This window comes from Pocillopora damicornis, chromosome 6, assembly GCF_964200805.1.
Source record: "Pocillopora damicornis chromosome 6, jaPocDami1.2, whole genome shotgun sequence".
Lineage (NCBI taxonomy): Eukaryota > Metazoa > Cnidaria > Anthozoa > Scleractinia > Pocilloporidae > Pocillopora > Pocillopora damicornis.
The window spans coordinates 6,154,735-6,177,297 of record NC_142675.1 but is presented as its reverse complement, the minus strand read 5'-3'; the positions used below and the strand labels follow the sequence as shown (position 1 = coordinate 6,177,297).

At 38.6% G+C, this 22,563-nt stretch overlaps 2 protein-coding genes and 1 long non-coding RNA gene across 11 annotated transcripts in view; 1 reads left to right on the top strand and 2 right to left on the bottom strand.

The window, feature by feature from the left end:
• Nucleotides 1–16,985, bottom strand: part of LOC113676576 (chordin-like protein 1) — a 54,086-nt gene extending 37,101 nt beyond the window's left edge. Inside the window, exons 1-3 of one of the 8 annotated variants that reach the window (XM_089210444.1) lie at nt 14,521–14,630; nt 13,710–13,834; nt 10,044–10,309 (exon numbers count right to left, since the gene is read on the bottom strand). In XM_089210444.1, the coding sequence (XP_089066570.1) occupies nt 10,044–10,114 (71 nt within the window). In that variant the 5' untranslated portion in view covers nt 10,115–10,309; nt 13,710–13,834; nt 14,521–14,630. Of the gene's footprint in view, nt 1–4,710; nt 4,864–9,571; nt 9,624–10,043; nt 11,962–13,709; nt 13,835–14,520; nt 14,631–16,508 lie in introns of those variants that run through there. The other 7 variants (XM_027193244.2, XM_089210438.1, XM_089210440.1 and 4 more) reach the window with 7 other exon arrangements.
• On the top strand, nt 841–15,859 carry LOC149043647 (uncharacterized). The gene is made up of 2 exons (XR_016187934.1): nt 841–1,254; nt 15,579–15,859. It is a non-coding gene; the product is annotated as an uncharacterized LOC149043647 (long non-coding RNA).
• Nucleotides 16,986–20,237: 3,252 nt separating the features above from the next.
• Nucleotides 20,238–22,563, bottom strand: part of LOC113676581 (mediator of RNA polymerase II transcription subunit 12-like protein) — a 32,004-nt gene continuing 29,678 nt past the window's right edge. For both annotated transcript variants that reach the window (XM_027193253.2, XM_027193254.2), the window contains exons 39-40: nt 21,468–21,923; nt 20,238–20,884 (exon numbers count right to left, since the gene is read on the bottom strand). In XM_027193253.2, the coding sequence (XP_027049054.2) occupies nt 20,667–20,884; nt 21,468–21,923 (674 nt within the window). In that variant the 3' untranslated portion in view covers nt 20,238–20,666. The remainder of the gene's footprint in view (nt 20,885–21,467; nt 21,924–22,563) is intronic.

The following is a 22,563-nucleotide window of genomic DNA, read 5'->3' as shown; positions in this document are numbered from 1 at the left end:
TGTGTGGATCTATATTCACTGATACAAGGGTAAACTGGAATTTGAAGATTTGGGCCTCAAAATTTCTTACAGCAAGCTTGGGAATCAAACCCTGGCAAAAGCAGCGAAAGGCAAGCGCTTTTAGATTCACGGAGATGGTTGGAAAAGACAATCTTGACCTGTCGCCTATTTTCTCCAAAGCTTTCACAATGATCGTCATGTGTTATAAGTACATAAGTGAAGCTCTTAACGCTTTTAGTTTCCTTCAGAAATTATGTACTTATAGTTACTAACCTCTATGGAAAATTCTTACAGATATTTTGTATTGTTCTTTAGTGGGCATATTACCTCATATCTTACCATATCTGGAAGAAGCTTACAATCTTACTAGGATCCTTATTATCCTTTTAAAATCCCTTGCAAAAATATAAATTGCCCATGACCTGTTATATCTACGTGGGGTAAGTTTGTTGATGTATATAAAAAGATTAAACTTTTTGCAAGATTGTCAGCTTATGACATAAGTTCATGACGTAAGATTTATTTACTGCCTGCTGCAATGGGAAAAGAAATATAACACGGAGCTGTAGGATAATTACAGAAAATCCAAGGCGAACATTTATAAAAAAAAGTGTCACACTAAAATATATTCTTCCTAAGAAAACTAAACCATACACCCACTTTGCATAGACTTATCTCCTCAAAACATTTACCAACACAAGCCCGACATTCCGGTGGTCTCTAAGGAATCTATTGGCAACATAGACTCTACTGATTGTCAACTTATGACAAATAGCAGTCAATGCTATTTTCAAGAGAATGGTCCGCGCAAGCTTACACCACATGGTGGTCGCTTATTGAAAACGATCCAGTTTCAATATTTCGCATGTCATACAAACGTCTACTCAAGTGCTGCTCTTAGTGAGAAAACAAGGGTTGTATCGTGTTTTAAAATAAAATTTATCAATACGTATGTACTGTTGTGGGAAGTCACATTCAACACAAGTACACAATGAAGAACAAACACCAGCAGAACTTTGAGCGCGTGTTCATTCATTGTTCTTCCCTCATGAAAAGAAAACCTAGAACGCAAGCGAAAGCCTCTAGGTCTACTGGTTCACCATTCAAGTTGCTGAAAATTAAAGGAAGTACGACCACCACGAGCCAAGTCATTGAAACTGTGGGACCGGACGACCTATCTAAAAAGGGGGCATAGTGAGATATGGTTGCAGAAAGGAATAACGAGAGTTAGCTGAGCTGGTTCTTCAACGTGGGGTAAGCTGAATCATGTTAATGGTGAAAAAAACACAACTTTAACTATTGCCTTTCGTAACTGAAATTATCATTATACATATTTTGTCCGTAATATGTTGTTGTCGCTTGTGTGATACGTTGTTGAAGTGTTATAGATGTGACGAAGGTAAAACGATCGAATAAACGACGGGCTTTTGCACAAAGCAAGTTGTAATGGGATAAACATTTTTTTTTTCGGCACGTCTTCGTTCGGACTGTTTCTTTTTTAGTTTATATATGAAGGCAATAGGGTTGATAAAAATTCTCCAATACATTTAGATTGCTTTTCTTTGCTGATTAAGGGCACAATTTCGTGCCTAGAAGCTTCAGTTACATGTAGTTTGCTTTCTCTGTCGTTCAACTCATTTGCCCAAATCCACAAGATGACAAGGCTTGCTCGTTAATTTTTGCTTTCATTTCGTTTAAAACTTTGTCAGGTGATATCCGTGTAAGTAATACGCTTTGAACTTTCTTCAGGGGCAGAACGTTTACAGAGAGAATCGAAATTTCACGGCAATAGCAAGATTATGATAAGCTTCTGGAAACAGCAATCGAGAGAGAATTTTACTGAGCGAATTGTCAACATGTTCAAACTTCTGAAGCACAGCTTTTACTTATGTCGGCAGATCAGTTTGCTTGTGCTAAACTTTAGGGTTTTCACTGCTTTCATAGTTCATAATCAATTCCTTGTTCCAGCTATAACGCCGATTTGGCCTCTTCGAGGTGATAAGCTCGTTGGGTCGGGGCAGAAGTAGTGTTAATTGTTGAAAATATGACAAAAATATAGGAATGTCAGCAAATTATAAAGCCAAAATCGTGGAGGGCACTGCCTACGCTGGTCCTGCATGTTGTCTAGATGTCTATAGTGCCAACGCACAAGTCCTTTGCAAAACAGTACGTTAAATGCGAAAATATTTAGACATACAGTAGTGCTGCTCACCATTTGATGAAAATACTATATATAAAGATTAGAAATAACCTTTTTCTCTGCTCTGCTATGTCTTTCAAACTATAAGTAAGCAGTTTAGTCGGTGTAAGGGCAGCTAATCGGGAAACACGTATATTATACAGCAATAGTATTGAACCACACAGCACAGTTACGCATTTAATTTCAGTAGAAAGCATTTATAACAGTTTGGCATTACCGTTTTCAGAGATCAGCTACGCAAATGCTCATGAATGAGAAATCTTTATAAAACGATACCTAGCAAGCTAATCGCTTTAAGCAAACTCTTCTCCCAATAACAGTTACCTACATTCAAATGTATATCCCTACAAAAACATGTTGGCTCAAACATTGGAGAACCAACACAACGGCCAATTGTTGGGACGATTTTCACTTTTCTCGTTGTGAAAGGTGAGTTACTCTACTTTCGCACCTTAATGGCATCTTTACGTATTCAGTACTTCATCTCTATCAAGACATTAAGTTTTTCAAAACATCAGCGGCACTGCTCGTTTGTACTGAAGGGAAAAATAGGCGATGGCGACATTGTTAGGTGTGGATACCGAACACGTCAGCACGTTCTACACCAAATTAGGAATGAACTTTGAGTTGTTTTGCTGAAATTTAACCACGTCAGCTGTGTAGCACTAACTCAGCGTTGTGCAGTTAAATTGAAGAGAAATATTCAACTGATTAGGCCATTAAAAATTTTTTACTCCCGAGTAGATTTTATTTTGAAGGAAACATTATTGCAATTATTTCAAATCTAAAAAAAATCCAGAAGATGTCAGGTAATCTTATCACAATGAGGGCATTAAAACAATGTCAGTCTCTTCTGAAAAACAAAGGGTGTTGAATCATTATCACAATATCTCGAGGAGAAATAGCCATGTAATAGTGATCAAATATCTCAGACAATACACAATGCTGGCTAAAAAAAGCGATGCTGATAGCTTCAAAGAGAGATAAAAAAATATTTAGCATATTTGAAACGGATTATCACATCTAAAATACTTCAGTAAATCTACTGGGCTGATCAACGTATACTCTTGAGTTGCATTTTTGTATGTAATATTTTTTAGGGCGTTAGAGGTAGGCTTTATTTACTGTTGAGAGCCAGAACATGTGCTTAAAGAGACACGGTAAAACACTAAAAAAAGTACTTATCCAAGAGTTTCATTTGCTACCTCGAAGTTGATACTGGGCCACTTTTGATATCAAGAGCGAAGGGATGTGGGTTTAACGAAAGCAATGCTGACGACATCAAAATCCCTCTCGCCATTAAAATTAGTCGGTAACATATCGCATAACATACAGCTTCATTTGCAGCGATCTATTGAAATCATGACTAAGTTTAGGATAACACTCTAGTGTGTAGTGCTGTTTGATGGAAACAGAAACACGTTTCCACTCCAGTTTTAAAGTAGAAAAATATGAAAACAAATAAAAAAAAAGGAACATTTGAAAATTTAAAGATCAGCATGTCTTCACCTTCGATAGCCAATGATTTGGAATACAAAGCCACATTCTTTAGCAAGAACAGACAAACTTCTGTTGCGTTAAATTTAGGGAATTTAGGATGCAGTATAGACTATTGCACAAATTCCCAGCAGAACTAAAAGTTATTTCTTAAACCATCAAAACGTGCTAGCACAAAGATTGCAGGAAGATTAGCTTCGTTAAAACTACTGCACTGAATTAACTGACATGTACTCCAGCATCACAAGGTTGAGTTTAAAGTTATTTGAAGGATTCCATTTTTGTTGTAGAGTAGAGAGGCTAGGAAGAAATATGAAAAATAGCTTCGATCGAGAACTGCACAATTCATCAAGACAGAGACCGACATTTCTCTGCCTTCAATCACAAATGTGTCTAAAAATGAGAACTACCATGATACAACACTGAATGGACGAATTTCTGTTTAGCGAGTTTCCTCTCATGATCTGCGTATTGAAGATGCCATAAAATTAATTTAGCAAGCTCTCAGCAGGACTGAAATCTACTTCCAATCCAGCAAAATATGTGTGCATGAGAAATAAGATAATAATCCCAGAAATATTTAAATGCTTGGAAAAGCAGGAACTCATACATTTCAAAAATACATTCCAGCGAAATATCAAATTTACAGAAAGTAGTCTGCTGAGTTCTTGCACCCCTTTATCTTGAGAAAATAAATCTTTAGTTCCTCAAAAATGACTGTAAAAGTGGTATAAGATTAAAAAGAAAAATTAAAGGTTCGCGCTAATGAAGACTCTTATTGGGCGAAAGGAAATTGAAAACATCCGCATATTTAGGGATACAAAGTCATGGTGTATGAATCTTACTAAAAAGAGTAAAGAGAAATTTTTTCAGTATTAAGTCGCTAATTATTAGGGAGCCGGCAAGAGATACAGTTCAAAGTCGAGCGAAGAAAAAGAAGGAAAAAAATTTAAATGGTAGTAAGCCAGAAAAAGCGAAAGAGTATATCAGTGACGGTTTAAAAACAGTGTTACCTTTTCGAAAGCATCATTTAGTGGTGTATTCCCGTGATTTGGTTGGAGGTACACTAATGAAACCAGCACACGCGCGGAACGAAGCAGCAAAGGATTTGCAGCGCTTAGTAAGTGACTGCTTGTTTTGTCAAGAATGTTCCCAATTATTAAGATGGTATTAATGCCCTTTGACACCCTTAATTTATTCTTTAAAAAAAACATCTTGTTACGCTAATTGTTAAAAAAAAATGCAATAGACTAGACAATAGAATATCAAGCTGAGATAACTTTTTACCAGTAGGCCTGTTTGTTGCACAATCAAGACAAAATTAACTAGTAATATGGCCATATTGTGTACTTCAAACTTTGAGGTTAATAAGTATTAACCTTGTTTTGACTGAAGTTTTCGAAAACACTAGTATTGAAGCCTAATCTTCATAGTTTAAACTTTGAGACTACTATGCACATCTGTGTTCTAGTAGTTAAAATGTAGATTGCCGGCCAAAATCATGGGTCAAGAGCTATCGAATACTGATTGCGCTTTACTTTAATAACTCCTTTATAACTATACATTAAGAAGAACATTTTGTAACTTCCACGGTTACTGAGGCATGCAAGATTTAAAATTGCAGGAATAAAACTCTGCAGGGAACGTTTTATCGAGAGCTGCATCTTATTGGTCCTTCAATACCAGTTTCTTAGGACATTTTTTTATATTTGCACCTCTGAAGGGGTCTTTGAAGACCAATAAGTCAGGTTTATCGCAAGATGTGGGCGACATTAATGACAGGTATCGTAAATTATTCAATAAACTTAGACCTACTTTGAGATTAAGATCGGGGATGTCTGGTGGCACTTGATGTACACCTCTCTACACGTAAGCGATTACGTGTCACCCTGTGTTATCACAGTATGAGTTATGCAAAAGAATTCTCATCATCGTAAGGAAAACCAATGACGACCATCTAAACCCAAATAAGTGACAAAGTTACTGAACTCTTTGTCATCTGCATTGTTGAGTAATATCGCACATTCGAGAAGAATGAAATTTTCCGGGATGTTCAATGCATGGGATAAATCTGTTCTGTCAGCCATCCTTATTAGTAAACCTATTGATTTGTCCGTTGCGATTGACAATTTCAGGGAATATTTCTTGAATTTACAACGGAACTCCTGGGTCAAAATTATAAGAAATGTACCACGGACAGTATAATTTGGAAATAATTTGTATCTGGATCTAGAGTGTAAGAGAACGGAACTAAATTCCTACATGTAATTTAGTGTTAACTACTGAGTTGAAAACGTCAATTGGCCACCATAAAGAGTAAAAAAGCTGACGTTTCGAGCGTTAGCCCTTCGTCAGAGAGATTGGAATCAATCGTTCTGACGAAGGGCTAACGTCAATTGCTCTGACGAAACCCTTCGTCAATCGCTTTGACGTCAATTGCTCTTTACGGTGGCCAATTTACGTTTGAAACTCAGCTGTTAATACTAAATTACCTGCTATACTCTCCCACCGACGCAGCACCACAGTTTCTATAGAAACTTAGTCCCTAAATTCCTACATGTCTAACACGCTTAAGCATTGCCACCCTTATAACTGAAAATTTCCTCTCAGTTCAAACTGTCAAACGCATAGTTTCACTCGGAGACACGAGGTCACTTTGATATCTCTAAAACCTTTCAACAACAGAAGTTGGAAGTGAGTATCGGTGGATATTGAGAGGACTGAAGACAGCAAGAATGCCTATCCACTTAGAGCAGTAAAACAAAAACAGAAATAAGATGTAACTCACGAAAGCATGAAGGCCCTGAAATCCAAGCAAGCGATAGCTTCTGTCTGCTTTAACGTTGATTACTTAAGAGCCAAACTGATGAAATTTTTGTCAGAAAATGAGTGCAATGTTGGACTACTTTCTCATCGCCACTTCCAGAATTCTGTCCCAGTCAAAATCCCTTGAAAGTGTTGCAGTGAAATTAGTCGCCAGGCAAATACAACTTTTAATGTCAGAAAATCAGAAGTTTCTCGAAATGATTTAATTTTTTTAATTTTCAACTAGGCCACATGACATCAGTCGCGTCTCGTTGACGTCATCGGCTGGCTCGCACCAACATTCTAGAACCATCATGTTCATTCGGATGAAAAACGAAAGCTATTTTACTTACCAAAGGCCCAGAAAACATATGTTAGCATTCTTGGATGTCATAAAAATTTGAGTTTATAGTCCACAATTATTCAGGGTTAATCTACACTTGCGGTTTCTAAATTTAATGTACTGAATATTACACCAAGTGTTTACATTCAAATGTTAGTTTCATTAGTTTCCATGGAAAACGAGATTGAGAATCCTTGCTCAACTTGGTTTGGAGTTTGGACCTCCTTGAAAGTATCAAAATTAGGTTGTCATATATTTCAGTTTCTCTTAGTATGCGTCATTGGACATCTGTTCTTCGTGCTAATCGCTGACGAAGATTTATTTGAGTTCAATTTTTTTGCGAGGACGTTTCAAAAGTTTGTCGAGACATCTAAGGCGAACCATATTCTCAAGTCAAAAAGGGCGGAAATGCTAACCTACTGGATTGCCAAACTCACTAAGTGAAACTCACTGCCACTCACTGCGGTAATTCTACACTGGTGCATGGCTGGCTCCGCGAACGAGCAAGATGAAGCAAACCTTCTGATATAATCGGCTGTCAGAGGAGGGCCAATTCTTCCCGCTATGATCCCTAATTATACCAAATTAGAAATATGCTGACCTTATTACTCAATTGTGATGCCGTGCGTTTGGTACCGACAAACCAAATGATACTGAAGGATATAATAACAAAGGAAAGGATTAGACAATGATATATTAAACCGGAGACAATGATTCAACTCTAAATATCCCAAAAATTAAATTTAGCACTCCAAAATCTATTTTTTTCAAAGAAAAGAAGAAACAGTTCAAGGCCTAAGAGTTGCTCTTATGACGCCAAATCTGCTATTCTCGCTCGCAAAGATTTAGATAAAAGTTTGGAATAGAGGGGTCAATTCCAATCAACCGAAATAGCAAAATAATGAACATAACCAAAGAATAACCTCGTCAAAACAAGTGTGGGTAGTTAATTCAAGCAAGAGGAACGGATTTTAGCGCGGAGACGTTTTCTTTGCTCCATGAGCATGGAGCACCAAAAGTGCAGAGTGAGGAATTAATTGCACTTCCTTAAACAGGATCTCCCCTCTGATTTCAACCACAACGTAAACGAAGGCATCAGTAAGAATGCCAAATTTGGAAGTAATCAATAATTCAGGCGATTCTAATTGCCTTTGTCCGTTAGATTTCTCAAATTTTCATGCTAGAGAAACGAAAAGACATTCAAAGTACGTCACTACGCTGTTTTCTCTCTTCTTTTTCTGTTAAAAAGAAAAAAAATCCTACAAGGCGCCGCAGGCAATAGTACGTGACCGCTGCCTAAAAGTACTCAAATACGAAAAGTTAAAAGCCCCATCAGCTGAAAATCGGATCAAAGTATAATAGGAAATATTTATATTTACGACTAAGTGTTACAGATTGCGCAACATCTTCTGTCAACAAGCCTATCACATGTCTTCTCGCTAATCCAATGTTGCGTAACATCTCAATTTAACGAGTCCATGATAAAATCCACGCTAATCCAGGGTTGGCTTTTTCTCAATATCTATTTTCGAGCAAAAGGGAGGATACTAATCTATTTCAAAGATCTAAATTTATAAGGAACTTACTAATCACGTCGGACAAACCAGTCATTTAGGGACATTCGAAAACACGACACTTCATTTCCACCAGATGGACTCTTAATCTCTTGCACTATCTAACCTTCTTTGCTACGGTTTGGTTAAGAAGTAAATAAGAGCACTTAAGAAAATACCGAATTTATCACTTCTAATTGCCACTGCCATAAAGCAAGGAAGGTGGATTGTAAAGACCTTAATCATTTCGTGCGTGATTCACTTTGAAATCGGCCGCAAGCCTAGACTCACTTTCATTTTCTAGAAGTACTTAGTTGACATGTTCGGTACCATTAAACGAACTGAAAGAAACCCGATTATTGATCGACCGTGACCATATCCTCTTCAGTGTTGGTGGTCTTTGATCTGCTATGTTTTGTTTTGTTTTGTTTTCCAAGAAAGACGAGTAACATTTCAAATTTCTGACATCCAAACGGGAAAAAAATTCAAGTTAAGCTTCACTCTGGCGTACATCTTTTGCCCATGCTGCGACTTCAAACCATCCAGAACGCTGTCCGAGATCAATACATGTGAAAAGTTTTGCTGGTTTCGTCTACAAAGACCAAGGCTTTTGTTGGATACTCGAAATAAAGAAGTAAATGTTGTATTTTTCACTAAGACTTCGAAGCACCCGTCGTTGAAAGATTTAGGGTAAATGATTTTTTGTTTTTTTCTTGTTTACTTTTTCTGTTAGAGTCAGTCTCATTCAGTAGCGGAAAATTATATTCGTGTCAAATGTTAATATTTCCACGCGAGTACCTTTAAAGAACAAACAAACCGCTTTAAGGTAGAACTGCTTTTTGCAAGCTCATAATTCTTGTTGAGGAGAATCTGTCTCAACCAGCGTTTTGCGATCTTATTGTGCGATGCTGGCAATTCTTGACGTAATTCCATTTACTTATTCCCTTTATCACACGCGGTAGAATGCCTCGAACGCCGTAAATTAATGTATAGTTAAATGATAAGACCGTTAGTGCATTGCAATATTCAAAACGCCTTTTAGAAAACAAATGCCTGACTACGTGGGATGACAATGATTTTCGATATAATAAAAATATTTGTAAACGTATACTTAGATGTAAAGTTCTACGACAAAGACATACTTTGACTACATAGCTAAGGAATGTCGCTTACCTGTGTGAGACACACAACTGTATGTGCCGGGGTCAAGAGCTGCAACCAAATTCCTTAAGGAAATCAACTCTATATTTCTTTCAATCTAGAATATGGCGCGCTGACATACGTGGACACCCTTTCCTGGTTCGGTATCTTATTGCCTTCGGCGCTAACTTCTTTACGCAGGATCGTGCTGATTACTTCTTTTTTAAGTCAAGACACTTTAGCAGTAGTGGAAGCTTTGCCCTTTGTTTTGGTCTAAAAGCATTTTATTGAATTTTTTTGTGTGTTTTTAAGCCTCTTTTTGCTCCCCTTTAAATACCGCAAGGGGCGAGGCACCCGAGGGTACGGGTGCAGAAAGAATATCTCTCCACTCCACTAGCGTGTCTTACCTCTTATTATAGACCCTCCCCCCTCCCCTTCACCCATCTACCCCCAATCCCACCACCCCCCTCAACAAACCCAAAGGGGGACAAAGGTGCACACCTACCTGACTGGGGGCCCTGGGATCGGGAGCTCAATAGAGGGTTGGCGATGTCCTGAATTCTTTAATCCTAGCATGACTTGGTCGCTTAATGACCCAACGGAGGTACCAATTAAATTTCGTTTGATTATCTTGAGGATATTGTTCTCCACACTTTCTCCACACTAAACCACACTGCCGCCAGCTTGGCTCATTATTACCTCCCCAATGATTTCTTGTCTCAACAAACGCCGCAGCGGTTGTGGTTTCCTTCGATATGATAGAGAGTTACTCTTTGGAGGAAAATAAGGATAAACAATTGCGAAAAACCTAATCAAACAAGAACTAAATAAATTATTAATCTCTCTAGGTAAGCTGAATTATTTCAGCCGTATTTGCTGTTCAATTTCCGTCAATTAAAAACACCCTTCACGGAACTGATCATGCTAAAAAAATTAATCTTCAAATGTTAAATCAACACTGAATTTCAATCGAGGACTACATTTTTTACTGTGATTTTAAATTTCGCGATTATTTTTAATCGCGGGTTTTTATTTCTGTAGCTGTTGCACTTCCCGAGCAGTTTTTTGTCCCTTCATCTCGACGAGGTAAAAAAATTATGAAAGAGCCTCTTCGACATAAGATAACCCCCTGTGAAACTTCTCTAAAAGGGATCACTAAGTCTCCTCCTTAACCCGGATTTCTAATAATACGTCAATTTTCTGCTTAAAACGCAGCAAGAGAACTGATCAGAACCGCCCATACGTGTCGGATGGATTACTTTTGCCTTTCTTCGCGTGGTACCTTTCCGGAGCTATAAGTAAAAAAAATTCTTCCAGAAGGACTGACTAAGTATGTCACGAGAGGTACTGCTCGACGTGATCTTTTCATATGTAATGCACCCAGCAAAAATGAGGCTTGGAGAATATCACAGTTGATTGATCACAAACCTACCATAAATGATATTTTGAACAATTACTGCAAATTGCGTGGGTTAGTTTTACCACATGAATGCCAAAACAATCTTAAAATAAACTACATAGCCACAACATGATAAAAAAGTTCCGGTAATTTCGTATTAGAAGCCAATTATCGGTTTAATGACTTAATAAGATCCGTTGTTACGAAGGCTCCTTTTATCAGGCCGGAAATCAGTTCCTATCCATTAACTAGATAAAGTTGACGTCGCTTGTCAGGCTGACAAGACGGAAAGAACATAAATTATTTATCTAATGTAAGTTTTGATGCCGTACTGGTAACCGATCTGAAGCAACAGCAAGGTTATCAAGATATCAGCAGATGAAAATTTTCGAAACTCACTAGAATGACAACAGTTACTCCAAAGTTGTTTACAAAGGGAACTCTAAACTTTGCTTAAGGGTTGTTACCATAATTTGGTCCAGAAAATAAGTCTCACCCTTTACCATGATCGTCTAACCAGAGTAAAATTTTTTGGCCGATTAATTCAATTATACTGGATCAGTTGGCCCCAATTACTCCTGATTTTTCCTTGCACTACGTCTAGCACGCTCACACTGCGTCTGGCCTGTCCACTTCGCTCGTAGATAAAGTGTTTCATTCGAGGGATTTGATGCATCTCCTTCACCTTTTTGACCAAAGTGCAGATTAACATCCACCTTTACAAATCTTGTCGCACGCACTTTAAATTCTATGACCTGATACTCGAATTATCCCTGCTCTACCTTTTTATAAATTGGTGAAGCGAATAAAAATAGGACAGTTCAATGCTAGAAATAGGATAGCGCGATCCCGTGCATGAAGCGAGCGTGCCAGAGTTTCTATCAACACTTTAAGATAAAGTCTTCTCCTCAAGCTTACATGTGATATTCTGTTATGTAATTTTTTTTTTTGGGTCTCCGTGGGTACCGTAATGAATCCTAAAATCTTATTAGTTCTTGGTGCGCTCCGGATTTTCCTATCTCTGTATACGGGCAGTGAGTCAACGAGAACATCCTTTGCTTAATTAATATATTTCGTTTTGCCAACTGGGCAGCATTTTTAAGCCTTAATAATGCTGTCTAATCGGCAAAACGAAATATCGGTCACGAGCTCAAGCCAACGAGTAACTTATTAATCCTATCTTCTTTCTTCTCTTTCTCTTTCAAATCACTTTAGTCGCCTGAAAAAAATTGGTTTCGAAATGAATTTGTCTCATGTTGGGTTAACACGCAGCTTAAAAGCCGTTTGTGATTAATTTCAATCCTTCACAAAATTAAAACGTGAGGTGTTTGTTTGAAATTGAATTAATCAATGAAACTTTCAGTCATCATTAATATCTGAATTCTTCCCAAAAATTTGTTCGTTGTAGAACGGTGAGCAAAATTTCGAGTTCTACTACAGATTCACTTTCAGCAAGTCATTCCAAGTCCTTTTGATTTGGACATCATCTCAATGAACCTAAGATTTTGAATGGAAGATAAGATTTGGACACGCCATTTTAGAAAACAAACGAGCAAACTCTCACAAGTACACAACATACATTTGAATTTACCTTCAGTTATCTTCCCTTCACCCTTTAACTCCCATGAGTGATCAAGATATAATTTCTCCTTACCATATCAATACAATATCAAGCAGGTAAGTGATGAGAATGAAGAAAAATATCAATTATGGGATTATTAGTTGATCCAATGCCAAATTCTCCAAACTAAGATCACAAGAACTTTGTGGTAGACAGTAAGGAGAATCGCTAATGAGATCTTGGGAATTAAAGTGTTAATGAATGAACAGAGGTAAAGCTTCGTAAGTCTGTCGACGATGGAAGTGAATAATACTTTCCATAGGATCATAGATTGTTTCTGAAGAAAAGTTTGTCGTGATAGTCATTGAACTTGAATTTGTTCGCCAGACCAGTACCGTTGTTTTTTTTCGAATGTGTATATGCGCGTTTTTTCTTTCTTACGCGCTCTCTAATTAACAAGTGTCACATCATTTTAGATCACCTTTATCGTTACGAAAATAAAACTGTTCCGGTGAAGCCTCTCTCTTTACTATGCATTTATTTTGTTCTCCCTACCATCTCGCTCACAAAAGTGTTTATTTTATGGAGGATCTTGCCCTAAATAATTCAGGTACTTTGGAAAGCATTTCGATGAGTTTCAGAAAATTAAAGATGTTATTCACCAACCTAGGTCGGTCCGTATCGGGAAAACTGTGCCCTCTGTCTTGAGTTCCGGCCTCGGGCGGTACCCAAGACCACAGACACAGTTTTTCCCAATATAGACCTTCTGGCTAGTGAATAAGTAATAAATATATAAATCTAGGACAACCCCATAACAGATTTTAGGTAAATCAAAAGCAGACATCACTTTCTAAGAAACTTAGCGCGCCTAGAAGCTGCTTCATCTCTCGGTATAAAAATAAAACAATTTTTCACCAAAAAAAGGTGTGTTCCTTCCAAAAGTTCCACGTTTGCACACTATCTTAAAAACATTGGCATGCGTAGCATGCAAGAGTTATTTTTTGGGCTGGGTGGGTTGAGATGAGACAATTTGCGTATTTAATGATTTCAATTTTGTCACCGCGAAGAGCATAACTTTAAAAAAACGAAAATATCGCAGAAAGACAGAAAAAACCTAATTTACCTGAACTCACACAGATATTATGTGATCTATTGTCTCTATTGTCTAAGTACTTGTAAGTTAAAATGAAATGCATCGGTGTCTCGCTTACTGTTGTCTCCTTTGCAGCCGTTGTTTGTTTTCGTCACACAACGCCCTCCATTTTCTGTTTGAGAGAGAGCGTTGCGTGACGAGACCAAATACTGGTTGAGATTACACTTACTGCCGTTCCTCCAACTGAGAGAAAATCAAAATTATCTGTCTACAGTTAGTTACCTCAAAAATATAATTTAGCGTAATTTTACAACGAAAAGCAAACTGAAACTTTGTTTTTCCTCTTAAAGTCCGAAACCAAAGATATATTGCGATCTCGAATAAGTGAAGAAACATCGAACAAAAGAAAAGGATAATGTATTAAAGAGGGCTCCTTGATTGGTTGTTGCCTATCTGGACTTTGCCCTCTATGTGCGAAATGCATGATAAAATGCAGATTGTTTTACGAGGAATTAAGACGCAATTGGGTTAAGTCCAAGGTAGCTTAAAGCGACTTTAAATCGTAGAAAAAGTCAAACACGGGAGGATTGCGTGGAAAACTCAATATCAGTAGCATTTAGTTCCATGTGAATTTTTTTAGTGGGGTTTGACAGTGCAGTTAGAATACGTGATAGAATGCAGGTTGTTTACCAGAAAATGACACGTGATAGAGCGAAGTCCAATGTGGCAAAATGGAATTTGATTGGTGGAATACAATTCAAAAACGTGAAAAATTGCCTAATGTTCATGTAGTGCAATGATGGCGTACGTTCTGATTAGACTTTGGACGTTGTTTTCATGATACGTGATGAACTGTAAGTTGTTTGGCGTGTGCGTTGTTAGTAAAGGAGCGAAAAAAACACGTATTGACTAAAAAATTTTAATTGTACCTTTCATTCCCGATAAATCTTGACCTTAATCGATGAGGCACGCCAAGGCCACAAACCATTACGTTTATCCAATGGGCCCAAAATTTCTGGTTAATGTCATTCTTTGTGCATAGTTCTGTGATCCAGACGTCATTTATAAGGAAAAAATACCCAAACGCTGTGATTAGTGCATGATATTCAAATGCTATGATATGATTGGTGCGAGATACATACCCTAATGCAGCGATCTGAATGGTGCGAGCAACATGCCACTCTATACGCTAACATAGAGTTATTTTTCTTATAAAAAAAATAACTCAAAAACCATTCGCGAAAATTAAAGTAGAATGAGCCCAGTTTATGTGACGACCTTGATATCTTCAAATGTGAAGATATGAATGGGATCTTTACAGGTTTTCCCTCTAGATGTTACTGGAGTGAAATACCCTTTCAAAAATCATCAAACAATCATAGGCAGACCTATTTCAGCTACTGACTCAACTAAGCATCAAGCCTTCCAGGCCAAATTTAATCCAGATATACCGCAGATTACTAGCCGATTTGAATTCCACGTCAAAACGCTGTACAGCCAACGAAACTGCATTACCGCTGTGTGCTTAAATGTGAAGTCGACAAAAATACGCAACCTGCAACGTGCCAAAAATAATTGCTACTACATTAAAATACATTTGCGGTGCTAGATACTTTCTAGTGGACGGACAAGTTGCCTCATAGCTGTTCATTACTGCCAAGTTCCACTATTTTCTTTTTATCTCTTACTCGAGTCTTGTTCACTTGCGAAATTGGCATCACAATTCATGTCCTTTACACGGACTTTCTCGCACGTATAATTAAAAATTCTAAAATTCTCACCAGCAATTATCATAAATAGAGTTGATTTAATAAACTCCTCCAACCTGTTCCGAAAAGCTCATTATGTTAGACCGCGAGATTTAAGGGTCATTACTAAATATATGATCTGATAATTATACTGAATATGTGCATTAACTAAAGGAAAACGCAACAGTTTCTGTGAGTGAGTTGATATGTAAAACGCGACAACTGCTTACGATTCGCAGGTCGGCTGGGTGGAAATTCAGACGGACAAGTCTAGTTCTATATTGATTGGTGGGTCAAATATACTCACGTACCGGTGAAGCTTTCCAGAGGTTCTGTCTGATAAATTTGAGGCGAAACAAGGCAAGAAGATACCAGCCTCGAATTGCACGACCATTCTCAAATCTCAGCTGAACGAGTCACAAGAACACAAGAATGCTCCTCGTTCATCTTTGGACACCATTTGATACACTAACGAATATTAGTATTGACTAGAGTAATTAAAGAAACTATTTTCTTTACTGAGAGTTCCACATTTTTTGTAATTTCCTGTGCTCCCACGTACTCTGTGGAAACTAGACTGCTCGAAATTCGAAGCATTTATGGGCCAAATTGGGTGCAATTCTGTGGTAGAATCCACTTCACTTGGCTCAGGAACTATTGGCTACAAGAATATTTTATCACAAGGACCGTTTCCTTGGACTTTTTCGGTTAGTACTCATCTAATAATAGTACTTATAATGAGCTACGAACCACAAAATTCACATATGGTAGTTCGTGTTGTGTATGGTACATTCGAGATAACGACAAAGATAATCCAGTGGTGAGAATAAGGTCTGAAAATCCAGTTTTGATATTTAATCGATAATTTCATCAAAGAAGGACAACAAATTGACGAGTTTTTAACAAGAGGCACGCTACTGTTTCAAAAATTTAGAGTTTTTTTCGGTCCCATAAAGTTATTCATTCTTTCATGAAACAGATACCATTGCATAACATTTTTACGCAGCGTTCCTTCTTTGTCACCGTCGACACGCATCAGAAAATTCGAGAAAGCGAATTGTTCTTCGAAGCAAACGTGTCTCAAAGCATGTCTCAGCGTCCCAAATATAGTACAACGCAATCCCTGATAATTTTTCGAGGTCCTCTTTAAAGCTTTTAATACGCCTTACCTCTGAGTTTTCTTTCATTTGAAGCTTTGCCGTAGCAAGCTGACCAGTACAACTCGTACGAAGTCCTGAGCACCGTTTCGTTTCACTTGACGTGAATAGACCCATTTTCGCATTTAATTGGCGAGTGTTGGATCGAAACTTTCTCCTGCATTGCATCTGAGTTCGACAAGAGGGTTACGATGATATCACCTGCCTTCGCGCCCCGGTTAAAACCGACTGAAGTTTCTTCTTACTTCGCGTCCGCTTGCATTGGCATGGCGCCATGTTGATCCTGGAAAAAGCGGGAAGCAAAAGCAGAAATTCAGAGCAAAATTTCTAACCTGGCACATCTTTAAAAATGATGCTCCCGACTTCTTGCTAAGAGAAAAACGGTTTTCCCGTTGACTGCCTCTCTATTAGAGATTAACATGAGCGGTAACAACACCAAATAGACTCGGAAGGACAAATGAGCATTGCATCATTGTGTCGTTTCACTTATGGAAAGCTTATTGCGCGCGTGCGCATGATTTTGTTTTCTGTTTCTTTTTCTTATTTTTTTTTATTTCGTTTCATGGGTCATGCGCAGTTCTAAAGTTGAAAACAGGGTGACGATAAAAGAGCCAAGGTCAATTCGGTGCAGAGGTCCCCCCGCAGGCAATTGATCGAACATATTTGATTCATCGTGATTACCGGCCGTGATACCCTTAGGGTGCGAACCATCTAGAAGCACTAGGTAGAACTCTTGCATTGTCTTTTATGGGTATGCCTTTTCAAATTTATAATTTTTTTTTTGCGGACCGTTTATTGTCGTTGTGTTTTTATTTTTGTTGCTCTTTTTTATACCTGCCCCGTGTGAGTATGATAAATAGAATTCTGAAAACTTAAAACGAATGCCAAACAATTGGCTAGTTACAAACCATAAGTGGGGTGTTGATCACAGGACCTCCAAAGGACGAAATTAAGAAAATAAGAGCGTGGACTACAGAAACTGGATCTCCGGATCTCCGGCCTCACTCCTGTCTTTCTAACTATCTGTTTCCACAGTCTGTTTCGGATACGATTTGCGGGCTGAATTTTAAGCGTTCAATCTCAAAAATAGAGCGCGGTGAAGCGAAACAAGCGCTTAGCCTCCCTCTTTTCGACACAATTTTTAATTTGGCGTTAAGTTACTAAGAGTATGTTGCCTAGTACACAATCCTTGATGCTTAAAGGCAGACCCTGGTTGAAGGCGTCAGAGATACGAAAGCACAGCGGAGCAATCTCTAATTTTTTTCCAACCCGATTCTATCGTGTCTCTACTGCTCAACGACTCGATCTCACCAAGACGGCATAAACCGTTCAGAGGGAGGGGCTTGGGAGGAGAGGGGGACTTAAGCTCCTCCACTTTTTAAAAAAAAAAAACAGAAAAAAAAGAAAAAAAAGAAAAAAAAGAAAAAAAAGAAAAAAAAGAAAAAAAAGAAAAAAAAGAAAAAAAAGAAAAAAAAAGAAAAAAAAGAAACTTGTCCTGCTAAAAATGCCCCATCACTCTGCTTTGTTGTCTAAAGCTCATGCACTCTTCTCTAGCCCCCTCCCCCTCCCCCCTTCGCACCCACTGAAACATTTGCTGCGTAGGCCCTAGACGGGCAAGCTAGACCTTGACCTTGCTAGAGACTGCGTGTGCCGAGACACGTGCTTGTGACTGCGAAAAAGTCTAGAAATTGTTCGAGGTCAATCTTTATCTATCTTCTGCATTTCTACTACTTAGTAATTGTTTTCGTCTTTCATTCACAGCCTCAGGCTATTTTGCTCGCAACAAAATATTTAATACAAGTTCTTGAATTGCTTCTAAGTTTACAAATTCCAAGGTTATGATTTGTTAATATGACAACTAAAATCTTGATGTACAGGATTGATAGCAGTTTTTTTGGCAGCCTCTAAGCGCAAGCTAGTACTACTTTGGGTAACCTCTAAATAGTGATCAAACAAATTTTTCAATTCGTTCGAGTCGATATAAATACACAGCCAACTCGCACTGAATGTGTAGCTCACTACTCGGCACCCGAAAATAGCTCATCATATGTTTTCTGAATAAAATCTTTAAGTTTTGTTATGTACCGTGTACAAATACTTAGAATACTGAAAATTATCAAGGCCAACAGAAACGTGAAAAAAAAAAATTAAGATCCTGAAGGCATATCTATTCACATGTTTAACATCATGACGGCAATTGCTGGTCATGAGATCAAGAGAGTTCGCTGAGTGCTTAACCATCCAGTTACGTTTTCAAAAAAAGCACGCAAACTAGAGAAACTGAAATCAACCAGAACGTGATGAAGTGCAATATCTTTTAAAAAAATTACCGCCATTTTCACTCAAAATCATTTCTTCTTCCTTCTCATCAGATCGTTACTCTGCTTAAAGAGAATAAGACCGTTGTGTGACTACGAGCGTGACTGCTATCCAAATAGCATCTTCATCACGCAACGGTTGTTCATCATGTAAACTCACAGAGGGGTGGGAGAGTCCATGGAATTTCTTCTTACTGAGTCGGTCGACTGAACAGTTGAAAAAAGAACGTCCAAGTTACACCTCAACGAACTGGAAAATAGGCATTTTTTAGATGTGTTAGGACGATTATCTATCTGTTTTATTTCCTTCATAATTGCTTTGAACAAAGATATTTTTCAATGAAATATTTTATACAAGATATCAGGGGCTGAAACCACACGAAGGTTAATGTATTCTCCCAGAAGTGTTGTGTTTAGTACTGAGGGTTTCCTGTATGCTGTTGTTGCTGAGCCTGCTGTGTAAGGTCCTGTGGCACTGGAGTCGATAAATGACGCGTACTAAGCAATGTCTCGTCTCTGAAGTCCTACTTCACGTGGCACTGCCAGCTGCCGCTGGAGTGAGAGGTCCGCAGATTTTGTGAATTTCGGCATACGCCGTAGACTGTTGTTGCTGCTGCTGCAGTTTTCGTTGTTGTTGTTGTTGATGTTGTTGGTCCTATTTCTGTTGTTGCTGTTTTTTTCAAAATTTGTTGAAGAAACTGTTGAGTAGTTTAGGGCGTATTCGGGCTCGGTGCCTGATGGGGTATCGGTTCCAACTTAAAAGGAATAATTTGTACACCAAAATTATGCAGTAAAAATATGTGGTGATCGTGCTCATTCAAGAGCTAAATACCATCGTAACTCTTTACCTGGTCCGTGTAAACAATAAGAAACAATACCGTGCTCTCGGAATGCGCTTATTCGCATGCTTACGTGATAATTATGCTCCCTTTAGCATGCGCAACGCAATACTGAGAAATCCCCTTGACGTACACGTGCTGCGTGAATTTGTGTAAAATTTGAGCGCGAAGCGGGACTAGAACCTCTTAATAGGGTCACGAAAGTTACCTGAGTTTTAACTATCCACTGATTCTTTAAAAATAAGCATGCACACTCAAGAAGCTGTGATCAACCCGAAAGTAGCGCATTAGGAATTATAAAAGAAAAGAAACCGCTTTATTTAATCAAGACTCTTCCTTTGTCTTTTACTTTAGATCGTCACGGAACGTAAACAGAACAAGACCGTTGTATGACTATCCAAATACACGCCATCTTCACGTCTAATCACCAAATCACTTCGCGCAACAGAACCATCCTTATGGAACAAAGAGCGGTGTGGAGAGGTAATTTTTCATTACAAGAAGGAACTCATTTCGGTTTTCTTACCGAGTGGGTCAACTGCGCAAATAAAAAAAAGACGTCCTTACTAACAGGAAAATAGGCATTTTGTGAACGTGTTTGACACGAATTTCTCTCTATTTTATTTCCTTCATAATTGCTATTTACAAGGACATTTTCTCATTAAATTTTTTAAAACATCATACCACGAGCTGAACTCTTAGAGACGGAAGGGACGGTGGGGAAGGGGGAAGGGGTCTATGCTTGATGGAGGGGAGGATGGAGGGGTTGAGGGGTCCAACAAGCTGCGTTTTAAAGTTTTAAAGGGAGAAGGGCAAGCCTATGTGTAGCCGTACCCCCCCCCCCCTCCCGCTGAGGTGAAACGGAGGCGATAGAACCTCGCTTCCGTTTCATCTTGGGCGGGAGGGTACGGCTACGCGTAGGCTAGAAGGGCTTAATTTTAGCGGATCTTCTCCTCCTAGGGATCTATTACCCAGGTTAGAGGAGACCCGTGTTTTGTTCCTGTTATATTCCCTTAAAACTGTGGTGTTTGGTACTGAGGATTTCCTGTGTACTGTTGTTGCTGAGCCTGCTGTGTAAGGTCCTGTGGCGCTGTAGTCGACAGTTGACGAGTAAACTGAGCAATGTCTTGTCTCTGATGTCCTACATCAGGTGGTGCTGATATCTGTCGCTGGAGAGTAAGGTCAGCGGTTTGTGTAAATTGTGCGGACGCCATCGATATATCTGGGCCAGCTAGTAAGGAATACGATATCACAATCAGAGTCTAACTTGCCAAACAAGTTAAAAAATAACGAAAAAAATAAATGATAAAACCAATCACAAGAAGCAAGGTGAAACGGCAAACTAATACGGGTAATTTGATGCCTAAGTTTAAGTCTCAGAAAAAAAAAAAAAATAACCACTCACACCACGAAACCAAAAACCACCACAACAACGACAAAAAAAGAAACCCAAATTGCCTCTGATAATTTATATGTAATTCCATCATCCGCTCACCACACATTTTGGTGACAGCAGCCTATATGTACGTGTCATGAACCGGCACTGGTATGAACAAACGAAGGGCATTAACGATTGGATACTGGCAGGTGTTCAAGGAATGGGCTCCCGCTAGAAGCCAAAAAAAAAAAAAAAGAAAAAGCGTTTTTTAACTTATTTTTTTTCTTTTGCTCATTTTGTTTTATTTTTGGTTTTTTGATGTGATTATTGTTTTGTTTCGTTTCAATCGTGCGGGCGTTTCTCACTAACCATCAATATTCGATTCGACTGAAACAGTTTTTACGGGTTTTGCCGAGGCAAGCCAAAAACCTTTTACCTGACAACTGTCTATGTAAATGTCTCATTATCAATTCAGTTGAAGCACGATTTTGTTGCTGCTGTTGTTGGTGTTGCTGCTGCTGTTGCTGTTGCTTGATTTGTTGTTGTTGTTTCAACTTAGCAGCCGCTAAAAGTCTCTGGTTGTGTTGTTGCTGCTGTTGTCTATTCACAGAGCTTTGCTGGAACTGGTTTTGGAACGCTGGTTGCATCTGCGCCACTGGGTTCATTTGCGCGTGCGCCGATGACACAGGCAGCGGAAGTTGCATCGTGGCCTGCGCCTGTGGCTGTGGCTGAATAGCCCGCGGACCAGTCAACGAAAACTGAGGTTGCTGTTGGACCTGCTGCTGCTGTTGTTGTTGTATTTGTTGCTGTTGTCTTTGTTGTTGCTGCTGCTGAACGAGCTGTTGTTGTTGTGGTTGTATTGGCCGCGTGAGGGCCTGGGATACAGTAAGACCTTGATAGAGGCAAAGGGAATGATGACTTAATCTCTCTCTTTAATAATTTCTCTAATAATAATAATTAAAAAAATAGATTACGTACTAAATTATATAGGATATGATTCATGCTACCCTTGACATAATGAGCCGTTCTTCATAACGGTACGCAGAACCACGGATTCTTCTTCGTTTTCTTGTTTATTCTCCGCACAATGTCTCGCTAAGAGGACTTATAACTCACAATAAACCATAAAAAAAACTCTCTCTGTAAACTCGCTATTTTTGTCGCGTCCGGTTGTCTGATTTGGATCGCACGTGTTCATCACCTTATTTGGTAGTACTCGCAAGTGTCACAAACTAAGAGGGGTGGGATCAATAAAAACTTGTGTACCTCTTGGCCCTTAGGTTTGATAAAATTCCTAGTCTAAGCCTTATTATAGCTTCATTTTGATTGGTTCTTACAGACGCATAGAAAACGTCACCACCAACAAGATTTTTTATCAAATAAAACAAATAGATTCCATATTGCCGTGAGTTTGTACATTACTTTATAGATCACAGAATTCTTCAAAATGTGGTAAGCATATGAATGTCACACTCAGCTGCACCTCGTGTGCCACTGTTTGGTTCTTACCATACTTTGATGTCATCTGTGAT